This window comes from Diorhabda sublineata, chromosome 3 (genome assembly GCF_026230105.1).
Source record: "Diorhabda sublineata isolate icDioSubl1.1 chromosome 3, icDioSubl1.1, whole genome shotgun sequence".
In the NCBI taxonomy this organism is placed as follows: Eukaryota; Metazoa; Arthropoda; class Insecta; order Coleoptera; family Chrysomelidae; genus Diorhabda; species Diorhabda sublineata.
The window spans coordinates 23,248,721-23,274,658 of NC_079476.1; the positions used below are offsets into that span (position 1 = coordinate 23,248,721).

Sequence of the window (25,938 nt, forward strand, 5' to 3'; positions counted from 1 at the left end):
CCACTCATTTCCATAGAAGCCACATGTACCACACAACAATGAGAAGTGCTATCATATGTCGTTGTTAACCTCTTTACTTACCTTAAGAAACGTAGCTGAAGAAAGCACCTCACAGAGGATTATGAAGACATACGAATATGACTTTTACAAAATTTATTTACCTCAAAACAAAAGGCAAAATGATCTAATCCAATTTTGAATGTGAATAGGATCATGCAGCAACAAAAATGCAGACCTCAGAAGACGACATCATCCTGAATTTTGTGACATGATTTCTCTAATATTTCTCTAATAATAAAACTATTTCCTCATAAATAATTTGAGTATACGGTGTTTACTATTGGTAGAATTAAATATTTTCCTTACAACATTGGTTCAACTTCATACAAAGTTTATTTTATGGAGCTGGCAACAACTTTAGCAATAATTAATTAAGATTAAGGAATGTTATCTTTACATTGACATCTTCTTTTTGTGTGCTGGTTCAGCGGAAGTGGTTTGGTTAGAAGTTTTCCACATACTTTCTATTTAAATGAAGTTTATCTCGCTTATCCCAAATAGCTCCTTGAGGAAAGTTTTTGCAAAACTTTGAAAAATCAACTCTTCCAAATCTACCATGTATGACAGCGGACTGTCAGTTAGGAGTAGCGCCTATTTAAACTTAAAAAAAATAAATAAAACAATCATTAGAATATAAATAAATTATTTATTAACGCATTCAATTTAATTATTGTTAAACATAAGAAAATAAATAATAAAGTTAAATAGTAAAAAAAATGTGTCTCCTGTAATTTTCTATTCGCCTTCTGGTTTTTGATGTTTTGTGAATGTCAGAAAGACCTGAAAATACAAATGAAATTTGGAGAACACTGATTTAAGGAAAAGAGAAAGTTACTAAATTGTATGAAACTTTCAATAAAAATTATACAAATTAAAAACTGTTAGCACACACACAACAAGAAACCTCTATTGGATCTTTTATTATTAGAAATGTCCATTACAACCGTTCTATCATTCATCATTTCAGTCATATTAAATAATTAAATTTAACTTTTATATTTCCATTGTAACGTTTTCACTGCTTACAGCTTGCATTACTTTTGTTGTTATAAACATTATACGACATAAACCTACCAACTTATTTTTGTAAATAATTTTCTTTATAAAATATTTTGTCATATTATCTTTGAGTAGAAATATTTACATATTATATTTCATATCCCTTTTATAGTTTTGTATATACTTGTTGTTTGTCCTTTTTGAACTATTTTTATATAAACAAATTGAATGTTTGGTTTACTTTCTTTTGAGGTTAAGTCTTGGTCTACAGGACGCAAGCATTATTCGAAATTTGCCAAACGTGGTTGCAGAATTATGTTGCTTGTAAGAGCCAAGTTGCTTCCCCTTAGAAGGTTCGAGCAACATCTAGTGAACTGTTCCCGAATAAGTTATTCGTGCAGTATTTTTGTAAATTATACGGATATTGATTTTTGGTTGTTCAGTCCGTTGAAAGGTTGTTTTGATGAGTTAGCTGGTGTTTTTTAAATTGAGCTATTGTTGCACCTGGCTAGATTGTCGTCATGTCGTGTGACCCGATTTTGCTCAAAAAGTCTGCTACTAACTTATTAATATATTTTCCTTTTGACTGTCAACCGATGTGGAATTTTTCATCATGGATTTGATTATAAATTTTTAAATTTGTCGTGATATTTCCGACTGAGAATTTAACAATTGGAGGGGTAGTTATCTTGTTCTTTTGGTCAGCGATCGTGCTAGCGTGAAGATTAATTTCTCCAGAGATTTTCGAAAAGCGGGATTTAGCCGGCCTAAAGGAGCCTTCCGCCGATTTCAAAATTTCTAGAATATAAAATTGTTAATTGACTTCTATTAAGAAGTAGATATAAGTTCCTTCGTTAAAAAGGAAGGGACCTAGTTTTGGACATAGGACCTTTAAAAAAAAAGTGTTTTCGGTTGTTAAAAAGAGGCTTATGTGAAAAATTCAAAAACTTATAATCTGCGTAAAAGAGATGTTGAATTCTTTGTTGGCAATAAAGTTTGGCGTACTAATAAGGCTTTCTGATGCTGCAAATAAGTTCACAGCAAAACTAGCTTCAAAGTATATGTTTTCTATTGTTAAAAAGAAATATTCCAAGGTTGCTTATGAATTGACTAATGTTGACGGAACTAAAGCAGGAAAGTGGCACATAAAAGATCTCAAGCCTTATTATGATGGTGTTTCGGCTGATGAGTCGAGTTATTCAGATGGTTTCTCTTCTGAATAGTTTTTTAGTTTTGCTTGGATCTTAGATAGCCACATCTACCTTGTTCTTCTCTCGATTTTGACTTCTAGTTTGTGTAGTTAGTTGATAATTTATATTACGTATACATATTTTCTTCGCACCATTTAGAAAGCTTTTGGTATTTTATCAAAATATTTTTTTATCATCCTTTTACTATTTCCCGAATTCCTAGTAAAGACTATAATATAATTTTCTTTCAATAAAATTATAACACAAAGATCTTACCTGTTCAAGACTACTTTGTCCCAATGAATAATCCTCTAAATTTAAATTCCCCCTCTTGCCTCTTTCCAAAATACCAAACATTTTAGACCACGCCATCGACTTATCGGTTATATAGTAAGTAAGAAGTTCTTGATGTTTTTCTCTAAGTTGAGCTCCAGGAAAATGATCTTTGATGAATCTTTCAATAGGTTCGGTTTCGGTGTGATGTAAACCTGAACTTTCGTGTGGTTTTTTAACTTTAATAGTCAACGTGTATCCTTCGGCGAATTTGTTTTTGAGGTGTTGGATAGAACCGAGACACTTGAAATTACCGTTTACCATAATAGCTATACGGGTACAGAGAGCTTCGCATTCTTCCATACTATGCGAGGTTAAAACAATACATTTACCTCTATCACGTATTTTACAGAGAGAGTTCCATAAATACCGTTTAGTCGCGGGGTCCATACCTTAAATATGAAATTAATGTATATTATTCTATTTTTGATCATTATTCAACGAAATGGAATAACCAGAAGACAAGACATTATCGGACCTGACCAAAAAGATCGTGATTTCAATGGAATTATTGTCTATTCTTCTTCAAGCTAATAGGAACGCTCGATAAACTTTCTTCAAATATATATAAAATACTTTAAAATGCAGTGATACTGGCTTTAACTCCTATTTTCAGAAATTTTTGTCATTTTTAGCATGTAGAACAATTCTTTGCTACGTACCTGCCGAGGGTTCATCCAAAAATATAACAGGAGGATCTCCAATTAAGGATAAAACTGTACTAAGCTTCCTTTTATTACCACCACTCATCTCTTTCACTTTTTTATCTAAATGTCTGAAGAAATCAAACTCCCTCGACAAATATACAGCTGTCATTTTTGCACGTTTCAATTCAATACCCCTCAATAAACAGTACATGATTATAGTCTCTTTAGCTGTCATATCATCCAATAATGCATCGAATTGAGGACAGTAACCAATTTTACGATGTACTTCTTCTAACTCTGCTTTTACGCTCTTACCTCCAATCTAAAAATAATTTCTACGTTTAACAATACGATTATTCTATTCAATCATTCATCAAATTGAGCTGTAAAGGTAAAGGTTAACAGATCAAATATTGAATACAATATTCAAAGACCACATCCCAATTTTTAAAAATTAATTTCGTAATCACGTCAAAGCTGGTGAGGTCACCATGTACACATATTATTTAAAAAATCGGCATTCAGAATTGAAAATCAACATATTTTATGTGAAATTTAAATTGTTTTCAAATTAATAAATTTATTCTTTAATTTAACCACGTATATTCTCTTCAGAGATATATTCTTCAGCCAAACAATATGCAATATTTGGTAAACTTAGCTTTGCTGCTAACTTTGTGTAACAAATCTTCTATTTTTTGCAAGAAGAACCAGATTATCATACTCTCTTCATCATGGGTTTCACAGAACGCTACTTCTAGATGTGTCATCCTACCACGCCCTGAAAGCTGTTAATAGACACGCATATAATTCTATCATTTTTCTTAAAGAGTCCATCAATCTTTTAAATGGTTGGGGATCAGCTATGAGGTCAAAAATTTACAATTCTTAACGTCTGTGCACCACAACTTTTTTCTCAAGATACGACCAAACTATGTAACCCAAAGAATTAAAATCGCATAAAAGAGAATGCCAATGAATCGCAGCTTCTGCACTTCTACCAATCCATCGAATCGGAAAATGATGACTCAACCAATAATGATACTTCCTATCAAAGTGCGATGGAACTCCATTATGCAAAAAAATGGACATCTTAGCTCGTTTAGCATCGAATCTTCTATCCCAAAAAGTGGTTGCTTAGAAAATTCAAGGGTATATCACTATTTAAATTCTCAGTAGAATATTTTTCTTATGGATTCTGATCACACCAGTAGTGTGCATTATGAGAGCTCAAATACCTTGTCGCGTTTGGATAGTCTTATCCCTAAAAATATCCGTTTGAAAAGTTTGGACTCATTTTTTGTAGTATCTAACAAAAAAACCACTCTGACCAGTAGATCATCTGGTAGGAGACCTTGAGCTTGTTTGTTTTACCATATTCCTAATGCCAAATCTAAATCTTTTTGAGCTGTCGTTTCCAGTTTCTCAAAAACATTGTTCAATAGCTCGAAATGAATTTTTACTTGGTAAGTTCCTTCTAGGAAACTTTTCTGCATAACTCATAACTGTTAGAGTTTCTTAAATTCTCGTCTCGGTTAATAACATTTATTCAACATGTTTTGAATAAGAATATCTAATTTTACAGATAGCAAGGTTTCAAAAATCTTATTATTGTTGACTTATCGCCATAACTATCAATAAATAATAGATTTCCATGGTAAACTTATATGCGTATAAATACTTATAACAATATGCGTATCAATGGATTTTTGGGAAAAGTTACAAGAAAGAAAATTCGTCAATGCCAATTTTTTAACATGTAGTTTTATTAAAGAAATCTCTACCACACGACGAAAAATTCCTAATTCACATAATGTATACTAATCAATAATAACAAAAAATAATTACTTCAACATTACTTTTTACCAGCATCGATAATTAATTCATAATTTTCAAATGAAAATATACCGAAATCAGTAAATAGAATCAAGTTTTACCAAGTGTAAAACTGAATGATTTTCACACCAAATTTTGATAAATGTAGTCTTAAAAAATTATGTTCAATATTACTTTGTGCGAACTGTGCAACTAGCACCCTCTATAAAAGAAGATAAAAAACAAATTTATGGGATGACTAAGATTCTAAAGCATATTCTAAAAACAATATTGCCAGTAGTTTGGGCAAAATGGTAAGAAATGAATATAATTTTTGCTCTTCGATGCCCTTCATCTCGAAAACATGATATCCTAATCTACCTTTCTCAGAGATGGGGTCACACCATGTATACTTATTTAATATCTAAAATAACTCTCTTTAATATTGCAAGCCCTTCCAATAAAGCATTTTTACAAGTTATGAATATAACCCAGAAGTTTTAACTGATTAAAGATTATTTGGCTTTTGTCCTTTGACAAATCTATTAAATAAGAATCAGTGCTCCGAACCCTTTTGAACAATTTAATTCTAGGACAAACGAAGAAGAGCTTTTGTACCTTTCGCTGCTATAGGAACAACGCCAGCTTTTAACCAGTCCGAAGAAAACGGAAACAGCTATTCGATTCCTATAAAATGTATTTTACAAGAAAAGTGTGAGATTGAGAAAGAATCGATATAGAAACTTAAATCTAGACTTGAATTTGTTATCTACCTACCCATGCTTCTCCATATGAAATGTTTTCATCTCCGCTCATCATTTTAAATGTAGTTGTTTTTCCAGCTCCATTAACACCAAGTAAACCGAAACATTCAGATCCTTCAATACCTAATGTTAAACCATTGACCGCTAAAAACTTCTTATAATATTTTGTTAAATCTTTCAATACCAAAGAATGATTATTGACGATTTGCGAATCCGTTAAGTTGTGTATCCTCAATTTTTCTCTCGCAACATCGTCATCTTCGTCTTGTATATCAATGGGATGACGTGGAAATAATTTTTGATTTACATAATAGATCAATCTGGAGAATACTTTATATTCTACGATTAAAAGTAGTATTATCCAAAAAAAGCATGTGAATAAAGTGAATACGATATTCCTTCCAATACCTGGTGATTTCCACTCAAAGTAATTATCGTTAATGTCTGAAAAACAATATTTATTTTGCTACTAATAGATAAAAAGTATCGTCTTACAATCGAATCGTTCTTACCTGAACAAATTTTTACAATGTCAGCTCCCAATTTTTCCAAACATTCTTCTACGGGATTTTTTTCAATACATTGTTGTAAAATTGGAAAGTAATATTTATCGCAAATGTTGAGGTAAGAATATTTTAAGTAGCTATCGAAGATTGCGGATGTCATCGAATATATAGGAGAAACTAAAAAGACCCAATCTAATGCCTTTCCAATATATTCTAAATCTAATCCAGGTGAATTTAATACTTGTACTACTAAAAATGCTGCGTTTCCTACAAAATGAAGTAAGTTATTACCTAGGCTATAAATAGAACTAGTACTACATAATAATTCAGCTGATAACCTTTCATGAGACCACAAACACGCAATAAAACCCCAGATCTAAAACAATCAAAGACATTTATTTCTTCTCCTACCAACTGTACCCAAAAGATCCTTTCATTAAGTAACGACAAGTTAAGGAGAGCTAAGTGTGTTAACGAGACTTTCCAATGACATACGGTACTTACATTTAGTACTCTTAAAACTAAAAGAGGTAACCCTACGAAGTGAGCTACCTAACTGGTAAATTTTTGCTACCTAGATGGTGAACAGTCCGAGGTACACAATAGATTAATTGATCAAAGTGTTGATGCAATGTGGTCGATTATACCGGTGGAAATCAAATCTATAGTCTTCTGCCTATTTAACAAGATATGTCTGTTTCGAATTTTTAGATATAACTTTTTTTCAAAGTTAGATTTATTTAAAGAGTATATGTTTACTGACCATTGTTAATTACATTTCATCTAAAACGAACTTTGTGAACTAAAAAAAATATTTAAAAATATAATGAGAGGTCAGGATGTTGAACAACGTGATGAGATGACTTACTTAGAGGACGTAGACGAGGCTGTAGAACGAATGCAGGAAATCAGGTGGGCAAAAAACCAGAAACCAAGCACATGGAGACCACCAACAATATGATATGAGAGCTGGAGCTCAGTGTCACAGGAAGAAATCAGTAGGAGTCTAGATATTCAGAATTAAACAAGACAGGTTTCTATTAAAAGACAAAGAAGAAGAGTCAAAAATACTAAAAAAACTCCGGTCATAAAATCTTATGTACGATGATGTATTGATATCTAGTTAGCCTAGACCAGTTCCATGCATAAACAAAATATTGCGTTACCATAGCAACGAAAAATAACTTATTAGAAGTGTCCGAAGATGTGAAAATAGAAAAATTGGAGTATAGAGCCTTCATCAAGTACCTGTATTTAAAAGAATTAAGAGGTAGAGCAGATTTACCAAGATATGCTTAATACCCTTGGTGATCAATGTCCTTCGTATGCGACCGTAAAAACTGAACTGCAAGCTTCAAAGATTATGACCCATCGGGAAGGCCAGTTTCTGTATCAGTCCCCGAAAATATCGATGCATTTCATGACATGATTTTATCAGACCGTCGAATTGGGCTAAAATGGATATCTGAAGCACTGAATATTTCATACGAACGCGTTCATCATATAGTTCACCAATGTTGACCAAAAGCGTGCAAGGGTAGAAGCACCGCGTTCGATCTGTACTCGATTTGAAACCGATATAGATTTCTTAAGCCTAATTGTTACTATGGATGAGACTTTGGTACATTTCTACGATCCAGAAACAAAGCAACAATCGATGGAATGGCGACACTCTGGTTCTCTAAAACCTAAGAAGTTTCGTGTTCAAAAATCTGCTAGAAAAGTTCTTGCTTCAGTTTTTTGGGATGGCCATGGAGTAATCATAATTGATTTTTTTGATAAGGGTAGAACAATAACTGGAGATTACTATTCGAGATTAATGACCACTCTACGGGAAAAATTAAAGAGAAAAGACGCGGAAAGCTATCCAAAGGTGTTTTGTTTTTGCAGGACAACGCCCCTGTACACAAATTTCATGTTTCCATGCAAAAAATTCGTGATTTGGGGTTTGAATTACTAGAACACCCCCTTATTCACCAGATTTGCCTCCGTCCGACTATCATCTCTTTCCTCAACTAAAAAAAAGTTTAAAAGGTTGTAAATTTTCTTCCAATGAGAAGATAATAAAAGCTGTGGAGGTCTGGTTTGCAGAGCAAGAAGAAACATTTTTTTTAAAAGTCTAGAGACGTTGCAGTTATAAATGTATCCAATGTATCCAATTAAGAAGAGAATATGTTGAGTAATAAAATATTTGACATTGAAATTTTGTTTGGTTCTATTGTAGGCTAGGAATTTTTCAATATAACCTCGTAATATGAACATTTCTTTCGATAAAAAGGTCCTTCGAGCGACGACAGTCTATGTTCAAAACAATAAAGGTGATTTCTAACACTAGAAATTTTATTTCATGTTATCAGTGTCTATGTTTCGTACAGATGTGCTCCAATAGGACATTAACATGGCGCTAGAGATGAACAAAATAGTAGCGATACTTGATATTGTCTTCAGTTCGGATTGGAGATTCTGAACGGGAAGATGTAGAACGGCTCTGATGAGACACAAAAATATCCAAACCGGTGGTAAACGGCATATCACGTTTGAATTTATGAAAATTGAAAATAACAAAAGGGATTGGAATTATATTTCAATATATATATAGCTTACCTATAAAAATTCCAATCATTGTCATTCTTGTGTAACCAGTTGAAGGAACCACAAATACCAATGAAGCCAAATAATAAAGAGGAATCACACAAAAGCCAAAAAGTAATAAAATCAAAAATAATCGACCTGAAATGAAAACAGTTAAAAATAGTTGAAATAATATATACCATGTGACAGGATACTACATTATACCGAAATATATTTTTTACTTACTCATATCAGCTACCGTTTTAAATCCGTCTTGTTGGAAACACACAATTGTAATTAATAGAGCTCCTATGATAATTATATAAGTTATTATGTCACACAAATAATGAACAAACCAAAATATATGAGTTTTTATTCCTGATACAAACTGCAGATGTTTCGACTTTGATACGTTTTCTCTTATCGCAAATATCACAAAATATGAGGCCACAAACGCCATGCTAAAAAATAGTATAATTCACAAACTAATTGATATAAGAGTATCTAAATAGCAAAAAATTAAATTGGAAATGCCTTAGGAAATTAATTTGAAAGTTGGATCCTTTATTATTACCTGAAACCAATATTGAACGCCACTTGGAATCCTTGAGATTGTCCTGTTACAATCATAGATAATTGTGTTTCAGCTTTATAAGGTAGCGGTTTGTTTGAAAATTTGAGATAACCTAAAATCGTAATATTTTTATATAATTCTTATGCCACTATTATATTATAATACGGGGAAGTGTAGAGAAAAATTTGAATTTTAGAAAATTTATTTGATTATAATACACACTATTCCATGGCTTGAAATGAAGTGACACCATACATAATCCGACCCTAGTAATTATAAAAAATTTATTGTATTTGAAAAATTATTTCAGGGGGCTGACTTCTCTGTTGTCTCCACATCTCTAAATCTGTCTACGTATCTTTTGGAATGACTCTGTTAGTTTCAGCACATCTTCTCTTAGCACCGGAAGTATTTGTAAGTTATTCAGAAAAATTGGGGGGTACCTTAGTAAAAAGGTGATTTTCATTATTTTTGATTTTTATCACTCCCCGCAAAAAGGATTTCTAAACCATTCCATCAAATTGCTTAACGTATACTTACCTGTAGCATTAGTATGGTGTTTGTATAGCGCAGATAACACAAAACTGAGGGTTATACCGGGCGTGTGGTACGGATCATGATTGAACCAGGCTGTAATCTTGGGATAGTGTTCATTGATTGATGGAATACTTTGCTCTTCGAATGATGCACCCACCAAATACCGCCGACGAACTAAGTTGGGATTCGTTCTAGTCTTAAATGGAAAAATCATTAGTTGCAGAGTTAGATTTTTAAATAAATTATTCCTACGAATACTTTTCGATTTCCCTTCCTCGAATGCCTTCAACATTTATTTTATTTCTTCCTTATGTTATCTAGATAAAATATTATGGCACATGACATGTGAATCAAGCACTTGCATCGTTAGCATAAATCTTACCTCTAATACGACATTAATATCTTGATATCAAAAATTATTGTACACATAATATTTGTACGGAAATATTATAGAACAAAAATATATGATTCCCCTCGCTTTTGAATCTGAGGCTTCATTAAAACGAAGAAGTTTCGAAGCGCATTGATGTATCATAAACACAACGCATTGGCATTATCTAGATTCCAGACATCAACAAATTTCAGTGAAATTCGTGAAAATCAACAGGATGAAGAGTAGAAGAGGTGCATAATGTTGCATTATCGTCGAGTTCGAAGAAAAAACAACTACAACATTCTACATATACAAGCAAGCATATGATGCGGCTCCTAAGCTGACACAAGATAATTTGGAAACTAAAATTTTTGGCGCCGACGACAGAAAAATAGTTGCTTATAATGTGAGTGTTGAAAGTGATTATTTCGTGAAATGAGCGTACAAAATGAAATCAGTTTTAACATAAATATCATACAATGTTTTTATTAGAACTGCCATTAACGTTAAACTTCTAAATTCATTCAACCTAACCTAACGAAAATAAGTTTTCTAGAGACCTGAGGCCGCTAAAATTGAAAATGTTCAAATTAAAGAAAGAAATCAACTCAAGTAGGGCACTATGTGATAGTCTGTTTCGCTACAGTCACTTCACAAAGTTTGTAATAGATTATCTTGTTTGTTTTAATTTATGTGGAACCAATTTTCTTGGATTTGGAGTGATTTTTTTTATGTTCCATTTAATGTCCGTTTCACTTCTTCTTAGGTTATATTTCAATTAAAGTCCACAACGGCAACGTCCGCAATCGCTGAACTTCCCATTCCACAAATGTAAAAAAGCCGTGGGCATTGTAGGTTAAAGTTATAGGTTGAACAACCATCTTGAGCGCTGTATGCTAACAAAATAGCAATTGGGGTCAATAAATTCATTGGAACTTTTTGCATCTCCGCTTCAATAAGTTCCAGGATTATAAGAAATAACTTGTCCACAAGATATTTCGTTTCCTTGGTTGGTATAGTTTGGACGTGAACAACAATTTTAAAATTTTATATGCCTCCACAGAGAAGATCTGAAACTGAGCATATGGTGCTGAATCGGAAGCATTTTTCATGTAGGTGGTGAAGAGTGCATCATTTGTTTCATAGTAATAAGGCTTCACTAATCGCTTGTATGGTAGTTATTTTCTTCCTAAACTCACAATTAGCCGTAGATAATCCATATTCGGTTATAAATTGTGAAAAACTCATCCTCTCAGAAAGTAGACGTCTGGTGTGTGATTTTATGAGATCGACGACTTGCATAATCTTTGCAAGAATGCTAAGCCCATGAAACATAAGCTTAAAAGATCGAATAACCCTTCGCATTCTCACAGGGTTCTAATAACACCTTGGGATAAGAAACATAAAAAATACTGGCGAATTCACGTTGCATTGAGACGAGGGTGAAACGCATAATTTCGGCATGCACCGAAACAACAGATACCCCTGCTCGGTTATTAGGTTTGACCAAGATCTAAAGACCTCCTTGAAATCGTCTCAAGTAGCATACATGTCCAGACCAAATCTAGTTTTATAATAGATTTTTCACGTTATATTTCAGTCTAAATATAAGAATAAAAAAAACTTTGTGGCAGAAAAAGACCATTATACCAAGGAATAAACATCCTTCAAAGAATGAAGAGACTCAAAATGCATCGTGTATTTAAATTATTAAACATAATAATTTTACTTACCAAATGAAGCATTTCTTCTGTTATATTTTTTTTAGTCGTTGACAATCCATATTGTTTCAAAACGTCATTATAACAATTAACGTAACTGTAAGAAGACTCATTTTCGTCAAATTCAACTAAAGTTACAGGGTCGGTGAATCTGGTTAGATCGAGTGGCATCTCGGGCTGAATAGTTGTACTTGAAGAATTTGGTATAGTCATAACAATTATCATATTAATAACAGGAAACAATATCATTATTGTTATCAAAATCCATGATCTGTAAGTTCCGATTATTTTTTTTAGAAGCATAGCCAAAAATTGGTTGAGGGCTAAATCAAATCCGCCTGTATAAACTGGTTGTAAAGACACAGAATCTGTAATAATAATAAGTAAAATCACTGAAAGATTAAACACAAATTCAATTCTGCTACTTATTGTTATCAAGGATAGGCTCAAACTCCCTCAATTGATTCAATCTAAGATATAACGAAATACCGAAAAATTTAGTCTTGATAGTAAATTTACCTGGAAACTAAGCTGTTGAAGCAAATGAGATCAAAACAACATATTAGAAATGAATATAAATGCCATCAAATCGTACGCTGGCTGTTCCAAAACTGCAAATAAAACTAGAGTATGGACCAAGAACCAAACTCTCTTGTATAATATACCAAGCAACAATATTTCCAATCGAAAATTGTGTTCAGGTCAATTGAAACACGAATGATCTCATATAGGAAATTATTGTCCGATACCCAATCAGCCATTAAGGATTTTGAGCACATAAGAACCCAGGTGGTTAAAAAATTCCTGGACTATTTAATTGTTAAAACAAACCGGATATACTATTTGAAAAACCTTAACCCTTCTGTGAAATCTAATACTAGAACAGAAGAATGATAAATTACTAGGATAATATAGACGGATTGAGACAGTCAAACCTATAATCAATATAATCAATATTGAATGTATCAACCTAAGCAAGAATAATACTATTAATATTGACAGGAGTCTTGTCGTTGCATTACCGCCTTAATCGGTGAAGTGTGAAAGACTACGGAACTGTCAAGTGCTACACCTGAGGCAATTCTGTTATTTATTAACTAATAACCCAACTTTCTAATGTAATAATGTATTCATTAGAACATCCTTACCTACGAGAATCGTTCCCTCGGAGGATAATGCCTTTTTTTGATTCATTCCATTCTCTTTTTCATCATACATTTCTTCTTGACCATGATCAGCCCCAACTCTAAAAGTGTTTCAGATGAATACGAAACTATCTATGATTATTTTAGCTGGAAAAAGTATTAGGGAATATAGTAACTACAACTAATACCGTATATAACCATCACGTCTGAAAACTGAGTGCAATGTATGGTAAACTTTTTGACCACAATCAGAGCATAAATAACAAGCAATAAAAATGATAACAAAAAATAATAGAAGCAAAATCATAGGCTTAGATAACGAATCCTTTCTAAGTCTAGGTTGTTGCTTTTCTTGAATATAAAATTATGTGTGATGATGCTCTGCTGTGGCTAAAATATCGGGCTCTTCATTTAACAGATCACTCAGGTACTCAGACTATGGTAAATGTGTTGGTCAAGTTAACATCCTCTTGGATATTATATATTTTTGATTGTCCCAGTATGTGTCCTATCACTGAAGCCTAGTATGACTTTTCCTTGAAACACTGTAGCATATTGATCGATATTTGTTGATACTTCAACCTCCGTAGAACTGCTCCTCTTTCTTTAATAAGAAGATCTTCTCTCCAGTGTTTCCTATATGGTGTACTCGAAACTGCTTATAAAACATGAGAAGACGATTGATCTTATCTAAGAGAAGGCAAACTTAGTGAGATAAAATGCTTTCTAAAGCGTTCCAAAATTGAGAATATCAAAATTAATATAAAAGAAAAATCCCTGCAATAGAATTCACTCAAGTTGCTCAACATAATTAAAGAACTAACTTCATAAATACTTCTTCCATGGTTGTAAGTGATATGCCGTAACTCCGAACTCCCAATTTTTTCGATTCCAGTTCTAATTGTGTTAACATTGCTTCAAATACAGGTGCATTACTTTCGGTCAGGAGATAAGTTAATTCGCTACCAACGTTGCTTTGTATCTACGAATAATTAAAACAAAATGTCAAAAAAATTGACACAGTCTGAGGAAATTATGTATTTTTAGATAGTTTCTCATATATATTAAAATTACTTCAATTTGAGACCATAACCGGCTCTGCCAATTTATTACTAACCGAGATATTTTCCAAAAAAAGAGATAAATCGAATTCAAATCTCGATATCGAAAAAAAAATCAAATAACAGCAGGTGGAAATAATACTTCTTGCAAGCGGTATTTCAATTCAAATACCGTATAAAAATAATAAAGATACTAATAGCAACGTTATTGAACAAGAAGAAGACGAAAAGATATAACTCAATGAACTACAAGAGTTCATCGGAATAATTAATTAAGTACATGAAAGATTTGGGAGACAAACTCTTCATGAAAGATACCCATGGAGCTGGGAACTCAAATAATAATGCTGATTTATAAAAAAACAGGGAATCTGTAGCCGTATCTAAACTCAGGTCTAGATAAAATATGTTCTAGAAGTCTTGAGAGAAGACTCAAAGAAAAACTTGGTGATCAATTAATAAACATTGTGTGGGTTGAATGGAACCAAGCAAGGTCCTGTGCTCTTAATCTGGAAAGTTGGTCAATCTGTAATATATCAATCAGGCTTATACTTTTACTTTTTCAAATATATTTCCTATTTCGTTATTTAATTATTGTAACACAATAGTCACTTCTACAACGCTGATCTGAGGCCACAAGTTGAAATAAATTTAAAAAGCTACACCGTCGTCAATGTCGGCATCTTCACCAACTTAAAGCACAATTGAAGGCAGCAACCATACTGACTTTCCTCAGATAACTTCCATTTCTTTTCACTCAACGTTGTTTTTTATCCAAAACAACTTTGTGTTCGTGGTGATCTCTTAATACGCAGTTAAAATTAATGTTATTACGAGGAAAAACAACAAAAACGAAGAACATGATGAGAGCAGCAGAGATGGAAACATCGGAAACAATTGAGGGATTAAGCCTAAGAGATCAAATAAGAAGCAAAGCTTCACGATTCACGAGATCAAGACGACGATATTGGATTGAATAGGCAGAGAATAAAAAAGCATATTCAAGTAGACCTCCCGACCGACGACCAGAGATGGTACGAAAGCTGGACATCTACTTCCCAAGAGGCTGAATAATAGAAAAAACAAGACTAAGTCTTGAGAAAATAGATAAAAGTTTCATTTTTCAATAAATATACTATTTATGAAACTGTTTTTATTGTTAACATCAATTTTTATCAATTTGGAGAATCGTGTTCGGGGATTGTGTACTGAGGAAGCGTCGGTATCTCACGATTACAAATCTTATACGAAACCGCAACACCACAAGGTGGTGACGAAGTAAATAAATAAATCAACCACATAACGAAGTCTGTAGACTATATAGTTTAGCCATAAATGTACCCAAGAGAAACAGCGTTAATGTTTGATAAACGAACTATTGATAGTTTAACTATCCATTATGATAATTATACCCCAAAATGATTTGGTTTTTTATTGTAAAGTAAATATTTTATTATATCTACTATTAATCGTCATTTAGATAATGTTTTAACACTAATGTTTGCGTAATAATATAAATGTTAACGATTTTTCTTGACAGTATATGAAAAATAGTGTTCTTACTTCAATATCCGGAATAAATTTCTTTAATAATTCGGTAACTTGATGTGGATTGCACTCCCTCGTTTTATCCATTATCAAACTATAACCGGCGCCATATTTCTTCTTAAGGAAAAAACTAGAACCGCAGCATTGTAGTTCACCTCCAGCCATAATAGCAATTCTGTCGCCAAGAAGATCAGCTTCATCCATAAAATGGGTACTCAGAAGAATAGTTCGATCTTTAACAAAAAAATTTTCAGTTCGTATTTTGTTATATGTTTGTTCTATTCTTTCTTTTTTTATAATTAAATTATATCTTTTGCATATTGCATTATTATTATGATAGTCCCCGATTTAGTGTCTAAAAAATAAGTTTTTTAGCCAAATTTCAAACGTTTTCTTCGATTTAGACATGGTATATTATCTTGCTGAAAGAGAGCAAATGAGATGTGATTTACATTTTCGTTCTGACCAATAATCTTCAGAAAAATAACTGTTAACTGTTTTGCCTTCTTCCAAATTGTGTATATTAAAATGCAAAGTCGATTACTATGTTTTTGCATGCTTCTTATGGCTTTCACCCGATGCAGGTCACTAGAATGAGTGTCGTTTTGATTCAGGTATTCAATGGTGGATAGCAGATTGTGTCCTTGGTCTCATATTGATGCTAAACATACTTTTAATTTGGATGATCTTCAATGAACACTATGAATCTATTGTTAGAAAAAATTTTTCAAGGTGATACGCTCATGTGAAAGGGTCCATATATGATATCTTGATGATATCTACTACCTCTTCTAATTCTATAACTCTTCTCAGGAGTTTATTGATGCTTTTTGGTCTAACTTCATTGTTGATTATCATTGGTTACTGTACAATTGTCTCTAAACATACCAATCAATGATGTTGGAGTTTTCAGGGTAAAAGACGCTATAATATTTTTCAATAGCCTTTGCTCCATCGATATTTTCTAGGTTAAAATATAATACTTGATAAACATACTGTTTAAAAAAAAAATTGAAAACTATCGTTTAGAATATGAAAAATAAAACTGTTTTAGATCGGGAACTAGTAATACAACAAACAATATCAAAAGTTGTATCAGAGATCATTATTTACCATCTTTTTGTTTTTGTAACAATTCCCATAGCACTCTTCTTGCTGATGGATCCATTCCAGCTGTGGGTTCGTCCAGCATGACAACTTTAGAGTTGCCGCACAACGCGACACCTACGCACAACTTCCTCTTCATTCCTCCAGATAAAGTTGCAGATTTAGCATCTCTTTTCGATTCTAAATCCAAAAGTTTAACGTATTTATCAATCTCTTGGTTAATTTCACTTTTTGATAATCCTTTCAATTTACTGAAAAAGTAAAAATGTTCCGCAACTGTTAATTCGTCGAAGATAATGTTATGTTGTGGACAAAGGCCCAAACTGGCACGAGCTCCAGCTATATTTGTCCTTATATCGCATCCGTTTATAATTGCAGTGCCTTCACTAGGTGTTATCATACCTAAAAACAATTTTTTTATCAAAAGAATTGAATCAAAACATAACTCTCGCTAATCTATATTGGTAGGAAAGTGAGAGCTTCACTAAACTACTTCAACAATTAATAGGAATCAAAGAAATCTCATCTCTAGGATGTTTTTATCATCTTATTTTACTAAATTTACCGCTAAGTATACTAAGCGGCACATGCAATCACTATGTGACAAATTATGTAGCTTCATATGCTAGGACCGTTACCTGCGTATTACTGCATGCTTCTCTCTTCAATAATTTCGAAAGGAACTATCAGAATGTTACGTAGGACTGATTTAATGGCAAAAAGAAATGTACTACATCCACGGATTCCTAGGAAGCACGACGGGACCATCAATGAATAGAGAAATTGTTTATTGAAGAGGAGTCCAGGCTCCATCTGAGTACAGCGATGTATATTTACAAGTATATTTAGAAGTTCTATCAGCGTTTAGGATGGAATTTGTTCCAATAGCCGCTTGATACCACAAAGACCGCTTAGAAATCTACAGGTATAAAAACGTTGACCCAATTATTAGGCCATTTGCAAATGCAATAGGCGACAATTTCTTTTTAATTAATGACGATTCTCTTGTGCACGCTTTGTGACAGAAAGATTAGAGCTTCGCGGTATTGGCAAAAAGGAATGAACTGCCTGGTCACCACACATGAGCTCCATAGATCACATCTGGCCCGAAATTTTATTAGTGTAGTGTAGATCAAATCCTATCAATATGCTTGACGAGTTAGCAGACAACAAGATGTGAATTCTAAAATTGCTTATTGTAATTTATTCTCGATTACTTATTGTGTAGTAAACTTTTGTTTCATCGAATTTAGTGATAATTTCTTTGTTTGAATGACTTTGATTGATCTTAATCTGTAAAAATAAGTAATGAAAAGAGAAAAAAGAAGGTGAAATTTAAAAAATATCTATAATCCTTAGCAATTATTGAGTACTTGTTTTGCAGATAAAACGATATTAGTATTTTAAATTATCATATTCAGTTACCTGTTAACATTGACATAGTTGTAGTTTTTCCAGCTCCGTTATGTCCTAGTAATACTGTAATCTGATTCTCATATATATTAAGTGACAAATCTCTAACGGCTGTTTTTTTACCAAATGTTTTTCGAAGATTGAATATTTTTATACCAACGTTGAGATTTTTTGGTTCTTCTTCAATGAATTCGCTAAACTTTTCTTTAGACATGCTTGAATTATCTAGAAACGAAATTATCAATTATTTATTAATACTGGTGATTTATAAATATTTTTTCACCCAAAATTTCATTGTCACCAAACCAGTACTTCTTGGTAACGAAATAGTACCACTTTTGTGGTACACCATATTCTCCTGGAAAAACCGCTTCTACGTAAAGAGCAATAAGCATATGAAGTAATGAGCTGAGTGCCAACATTATCCATACAAGACCTAAACTCATGTCGTCGTCAGGCGTGTTTGGTTTGAACAAATTACTCCATTGGATTCCTATAGGAATAAAATCAGAAACATATTACCGTTAAATTAAATAAGTTCAAAATTTTTTCAACATTCAAATTAAGTTATCAAAAACCTATACTATCGCTGTCAACTCACCATCTCCTGTACCTTCATACATTATAACAATCTGGAAACCAAATCCCATTCCTGTATTAGTTAACAAACAGGGTAATAATTTATTCCAAAACTTAGTTTCACTGTAATTATTCTGCATGAAAGCATAAGGAGCAAATGTTAAAAACCAGATTAATCCTGACAGGGTTGCTGCTGTGTTTGCTACAAAAGAAAATGTACAAATTGAGGATTAAGAATCGCTTGAAAAGAATAAACTCACCTTTTGAAAAAAACACACTTATTGCAAAACAAAATGTTATGGTAGAGCATGCATATAACAATAAAAATACAAGAAGTACTGATGCATCAGCGTGTGTAAATACCGTGAACTCTGTATTTTGATACCATCTAACTTTGAGAAGTATTACCATAAGAACCACTGATATTAAAAGAAATACGAAACATTTTATAAACCACGCCAACCAATGTAACCAATTTGGAAGACCCATTATTTTCATCGATTCCTAAAATTGAATAAAATTTCATCATAATATATTGTATTACAATAAAATCACAAATTTTTGTATGCCTTAAATCAATTCATGTATAGTATAATTTTGTGGTATGCTCAAATTTTATGGGAATCCAATTTTTCATACAATTGTTGTAATCCTCGACTAGGATTGCATTCAATTTTTAGCTTCAATGTACTTCTGAGCTTCAAAAAATCACGGAAAGCCAAATCTGTCGAATACGGTGACTCAGTGATAACTCACAATCACAATCATGCTAGAATCTGGTCGTTTACGACGAATTGGTTCACATAGACGGCCAAGTACTACTCCTCTGACTCCGTTCAACCACCTGGAACAAGTTTATGGTGAACCACATCCCATTTATTGAAAAAAAACTACGTATCGTCACGACCTTTGCACATCGTTGTTTTATAAAATATTCAGGTCTTTTGGTACCAGTCCAGCATTGCTCCACTTCATACCCAGAACATAAACCAAAATATGTCGATCCATAAAAGATGTTGAAAGTCTCTGCTATCTCTCAGATGTTGACACAATGATTTTCCAGTATCATTTCCTCCAATGTTTCCCTTTGTGTTTGCGGTAAAGAAACCTCCCGTATACCGTTGACGAAACTCCATTGGAAACATGAAAGTTCCCGCGAATTTTTTTCCATAATCAATAACGCCAGAAAAACTTTTCGCATTATAAACTGCTAAGCTTAACAAGCAATTGAGATGTAAAGATCAAGCTTCAAACGACCATCAAAAAGTTTGTACCAATTTAAATGTTACCAGTTCTGGTAAAAAGCGGTCAGGCCATGTAAATCCGAAACCACTGGATGGTTAGTTTAGTTTCGAGTAGCTCTTAAATTTTTGCCTGTGTGGTGACAGCTGCAGCTTTACCAAAGCACAAATATTTAACTTTCTGCCTACAAACAGGTACAAAAGATGCATACTTTCGACCAAGGTATAAAGAAAAATAAATAGTTATTAATAGAGAATTTGAAATATGAAATCGATTAATAGAAAATATAAAAAACATCGTCATTAATGTAAACGTAATTTCTCTTTCTTCATATATTTGAAAAACTTTTAGATTGATTTTATAAGAATATAATAAGGAAAATTATGTTAACTTACTTTTAGTTGTTTTTCTTTTTCCGCTGTTATCATTTTAACAGTATTTATACAGGTATATACGAAACTAAGCATAACTATCATTCCAAGTAAAGTAGACAATGCCTGTATAAGAAGATCCGAATACCAAGAAGCTACTGGAAATCGCCTCATATATATTATTGGTAATAGATTTTCTGAAAGATACTCAATGGCATTGTCCGAGGAAACATTTTCCTTAGCAAGAATTAAAGTAATAGTAACTAGATGCTGAATGAATGAAAATCCCTCAGCGTTGTAATCTACAAATTAAAAAATAGTAAGATGAAATAAATTTTAGTTTAGTTTAGTTAGAGGGTGTTTTACAGTGATATTGGACTAGGACAAATCCAAGAAATATCAAAATAACCATATAATATGTTTTTTTTAATTCTACGATTTGCAAGAAAACATCATAAAATAAGCAAATTTGCTTATAAAAAATCTGAAATCAACATTAGTCATGGGTTTAAAAATGGACCGCAAATCAGAATATGAAGAAATTACAAAAGAGATTTCTAGAGAATCTTTCATGGTCTTATGTAGATTTTAAAAAGAAATCTTTTGTTGCTTTTATCCCTCTAAAATTCCCCAACAATTCTATGCTAATTTCTACACTAAATTATCTATCTAATCAAGGTTTTAGATGGTTAAAATATGTAGAATAAAACTTTCAAGATTTAGATCCTTTTACTAGAATCTAGTTGAAGCCAGACCATTTTATCCGTGAGATGTGAGACTTTTTGAAAATTTCACTTCCTTAGTTCAGTAGTACAAAAAACGAGTGTGTATGCATACACCGATGAGTGAAGTTAAAATATTTGTTGCTTACTTGGAACCGAACCAGTATTATTATCAGGCGACCTAGGACCTGCACTTTGAAATATGGGATAAACTAAGTTTGTCTTCCAATTCTTGAAACCTATAGAATCTAACTGGAAAGTAGTTTCTCCTGGAAATCTAGAAAATGATGAAAATTAGATATCCTATATTACTATAATATTCAACTGCGTGCATTTTTACAATCTACCTTATTGCTACTTTCGGATCGTCGAGATCACCTTCGAATTCAATACCAAAGTACGACGACGTTTGGCTTAAGGCAGCTTCTTCAAGTTCCTGACTTGTTTCCACGCCTATTACTTCGATTAAGGAAGTAAAGTTCAGATAGTTCATAGCTTGATCAAAACTACTATTTACTGGTGTGTAAATTATCGTTAAGTTCGGAGCACTAAAATTAATAAATATATTCTAAAGTAACCGGATGCGGTCAATGTGAAAAAAATATTTGAAATATCTCTTTTTTTGCCTGATTCGTCCATAGTTCAGTTTGTTTTCATGTAATAAACATACTTACGGTTCAGATCCAATCGATTCCAATAAACCCGCATACATAGCATCACTACCATCAGGATTTGCACAACCATCGATAGAAAAATCTGAAAGGGCGGTAGAAAATGTACAAAAAGGGTCATATATTCTTTCGTGTTCAAGTTTTGGTGTCGATAAGCTTCTTATAAGAACTAGAAGAATAGAAAATATCACAGGTGTCAAAATTTCTATTGTAGTTTGAATCGGTTTTCTATATTGTAGAATCCAGTTTTTCCACATCAAAAGGAGAAATTTATCCACTTTCTCCCCCATTATATCTGAAAATATTAATCAAAAATATTAAATATACAGAAACATTTGTTGTATACATATAGGATTTTATCCTGAGTGGCACCTTTAATATCGAAACTTATTAAAACAACAAACAAATAAAATTTGAAATAATGAAAACAGGGTACAAGGACTACTGAAAATATTCAATAATGCAACCAACTTACTTAACATTGTAATATCAGCATTTAAAACTAACAAAGATCAAAATAGCAGAATAACAAATGCCTTAACAATTCATTCTCATTAAACAAACATATCCAAACAGACGCACAGGATAAAATATTTATAAGGGAATAATCAAGGTACAAAATATTTCTAGTGACGACCAAAAATAAAGTAAAGGACCTTAATGGACTAGTAGTAAAATGACACAATTATTGAACAATTGAAATGAACATATGGTTACTGAATAGAAAAATCCAGCCTTTCCCAATTTAGGGCTCATATTTTACTTTTTTTCAAAGTGAAACAAGAGCACTAAATTTGCCAAATCATAGATCTACCGGAAGAATTCTGGATTATGTGTTTTTATAATGAAGCTCGAATTTGTCTAATGAATGATTTCAATCTGAAACTATTGCGTATAGCTGTTTAGTATCCATCTATTATTATGAACTATAACACTCTCTATCATCATCATTATCATACGAACTGAAAAGATCAACTATTTGTACCGGCCTGCTTTATTTCCTGGTATGAATCCCATTGAACTTATTTGAGGTACGGTTGCCAATGCAGTTAAAAAACTTTTAGATCTCTCTAGAAATCGCAAGTTTGTATCTATGCTGTAGAATATAAATATTACAGAAAAAATAATTACTAATCCGGTAGTATGCGCAGACGTCTGCAAATGTACAAAATTGCAAGAATTGGCAATTTTCTAGTTTAACAATACGAATCATATAAAACTCAGTTCCCAAAGGAAATACATTTATTCAGAAGATTCAGATACCACAATAATATCGAATCTACGTGTACATTTCTGTGCGCGTTTCTTTATCTATAATTTAAATTACAAAATTACTTTTTGATATTCTTTATCTAAGCTTATATGGGATCAATTATTGCCTTTTTTATTTATAAGAAAGGATTCATATTTATAAATAGATGAGCAGTCATTCTTGGTACGCCCTTACTGTAATTTATCCGAATGAATAACAGAAAAAACACAATATATTATGAATTTTTGTGAATTATCTACATGATGATTATAATTAATAGTAATATTATTAGAGTTAATATAAGTTATAGACAGATTTTCTTTAATTATTAAATAATTAAATATTACAAGTAGCTGTAGTTGTAATATTGTACGGTACAGTTCATGTTAATTACTTCACAGTTTTTTTCCCTTGTTCTAACTTGTTATTTATGTTATCGTAGATGTAACCTTCGGCAATTGTTATAGTATTCATCTTCTACACAATATTATTGAATTGACAAGAGTAAAAACTCTTATTAGTTGTTGATATTTCCTTAATAATACATATATTATGTGATAGTTCTAGATAAATTAATTTACTGATACTACGAATTCATTATACTTGAAGGGTGTTTGATTTACTCCCGGTCAAGGTATCACATTTAGTTGATTTAGATCTTATCAAATTCGATAACAATCGGCAAATATATGACGTGAATGACGAATTATCTCGTTAATTTGAATATAATGCGTTTCCAGTTATAATAAAAAAGAACAAAATAAGAAAGGAGGGAAATAATTGGGAGAATATCAGAATATTCTTTTGAGATCCTCAAACTAAAATGCCGATTCAGTATCCGGTGACTCTTTCTTATTGAGAATTCTCGTAAACAAAAGGTATGGATAAAGTTTTTATCACCTGGAATGTTGATCTTTAGATCTTTATCCAGACGCTTGTCGGACTTCAATAAACCGCGACAATAATAACACACTTCCACACATAACATTTCAATGGAATATTTCTGATAGTTCACATATAAAAGTTGAAGAAGATATCATAATAAAAAAAATTAACAGAAGTATGGAAACATTGCCAATAAGAGCAGCTCAAGCGATAGCCTCTTAAGAAGTAAGTCAGAGAACTGTGACGACCATGTACATTTACCGGCATAATCATGAATCCGGATGCTTTATTTCTGAATCTCTAACTGGAGGACCAAGAGCAGCTATCGGCCGAGAAAATGAATCTTTGGTGTTAAATCGAAGAAATCGGAGAGACAATGCTATTCCATTGCAGCTGCCACTTCAGAAAAAAATGTTTCTGTCAGTCGTTTGACAAAAAGAAGACGGCTTCTGGATATATTAGGACAACAAATTAGACTTTATTTTCTCAGGTAACATGTCAAGTACACTATTCAGCAATTGACAAATGACGAAACAAGAAAATGGCTTCATGGAAATGATAGACGTAAAAGAGTTTACAGTCGTGCTAAAAAGCGATTTGCACATTGTTGGATAGAGGAAACAACTGCTTACGGAGGTATTCTGCAGGTGCATGGGGGAAATTTCACACTATGCAAAAATAGAAGCCCCCGTTCTGTGGAAGATATTTCAGAAGAGCAAGTGTTTTCATATTCCGGCACATTTACGATGAATTCTGATTGCCGGATAATACTAAGCATTATACAACACGGATCGTGAAAATTTTCTTTCAAGATATTGATTTCGCAGTAATGGGTTAGCCAACATTCAAATCAATATATGGGACAAACTAAAACCAAATATCTGATATCGACATCCAGCATCTACCAAGGTTTTGTAGCAAGAAGCAACGGGAGATGACTTTCCAGGATTATTTTATTGTTATCTATTATTTATTTTTATAAAACAGATACCAGAAACAATACAAGAACTAAGAAATCTTCGTTCACTACTTTGGGCAGATATCGCACAAAATTTATTCGATAACTTGGTTAGGTTAGGCATATCGAGATGGGCTGCTGTGATAGGTGCAAATAGAGGTCACAAAGGATATCAAGTGTTGAGTTGGAATTTCTGGAACCGTTGACGATAGTCATACTGAATACACTGTCTACACCAACACTCACGATTACACTGTCTAAAGCGCGTTTCGATAACCACGTTATCGAGACTGAAGGTGAACTAAGTTCAAAACGTCAGACAGTGTAATCGTGGGTGTTGGTGTATTTATTTATGTTAGTATTTAACAGTTAAAAAATATATTGCCCTTTAAAATTTTGTTTTCTAAGAATTTCTAAAAATTTTGTTGCTCTAAATTTTGGAATCGACAATAAATTACCTCAATTTTTGAGGGCCGTTTACTCCGCGTCTAGAATTTGAAATCCTTTAACATCAGTTATCACGTGTCAACCCTTTTATTGGAATTTATGATTCGGTTAAATATCACCCCTTAAGAATTGAAGGGGTATTTCATTAAAAAATTGTAGTTTGATAAATTTCATGATTTCTCAATTGCATTCGAAATATATATGAATAAAGAAATGAATTTATTCACTGTATTTTTGCTGTGCTATAAATTTCTTTTAAAATGTATTTCTGGTCACAATATGGTATATTTGTTGTTTCAAATGCAAAGAAATTTATTTTTTCATAAATATATAACAAATAATGTTTTTTTTCAATTTTATAATTAAATATGAATTAATATAAATTACTTCACCTGCAAATTTTTTCACCAATACCACTAGAAATATTTGGCTCACTCTACTATTCAA

General features: G+C 32.3%; 1 protein-coding gene across 1 annotated transcript; it reads right to left on the reverse strand.

Moving 5' to 3' along the window:
- Positions 1 to 686: 686 nt before the first annotated feature.
- LOC130441595 (phospholipid-transporting ATPase ABCA3-like) lies at positions 687 to 25,938 on the reverse strand. Its single transcript, XM_056775342.1, has 23 exons — positions 25,884 to 25,938; positions 21,953 to 22,244; positions 21,626 to 21,826; positions 21,428 to 21,555; positions 20,581 to 20,858; positions 19,204 to 19,447; positions 18,966 to 19,145; positions 18,648 to 18,857; positions 18,377 to 18,589; positions 16,958 to 17,353; positions 15,860 to 16,077; positions 14,060 to 14,217; positions 13,239 to 13,336; positions 12,103 to 12,458; positions 10,000 to 10,192; positions 9,460 to 9,571; positions 9,132 to 9,346; positions 8,919 to 9,044; positions 6,321 to 6,581; positions 5,822 to 6,252; positions 3,245 to 3,551; positions 2,526 to 2,974; positions 687 to 840 (listed from the first exon to the last, which is right to left on the reverse strand). Exons 2-23 carry the CDS (start codon positions 22,237 to 22,239, stop codon positions 796 to 798), a joined length of 5,106 nt encoding a protein of 1,701 aa, XP_056631320.1. The 5' UTR covers positions 22,240 to 22,244; positions 25,884 to 25,938; the 3' UTR covers positions 687 to 795.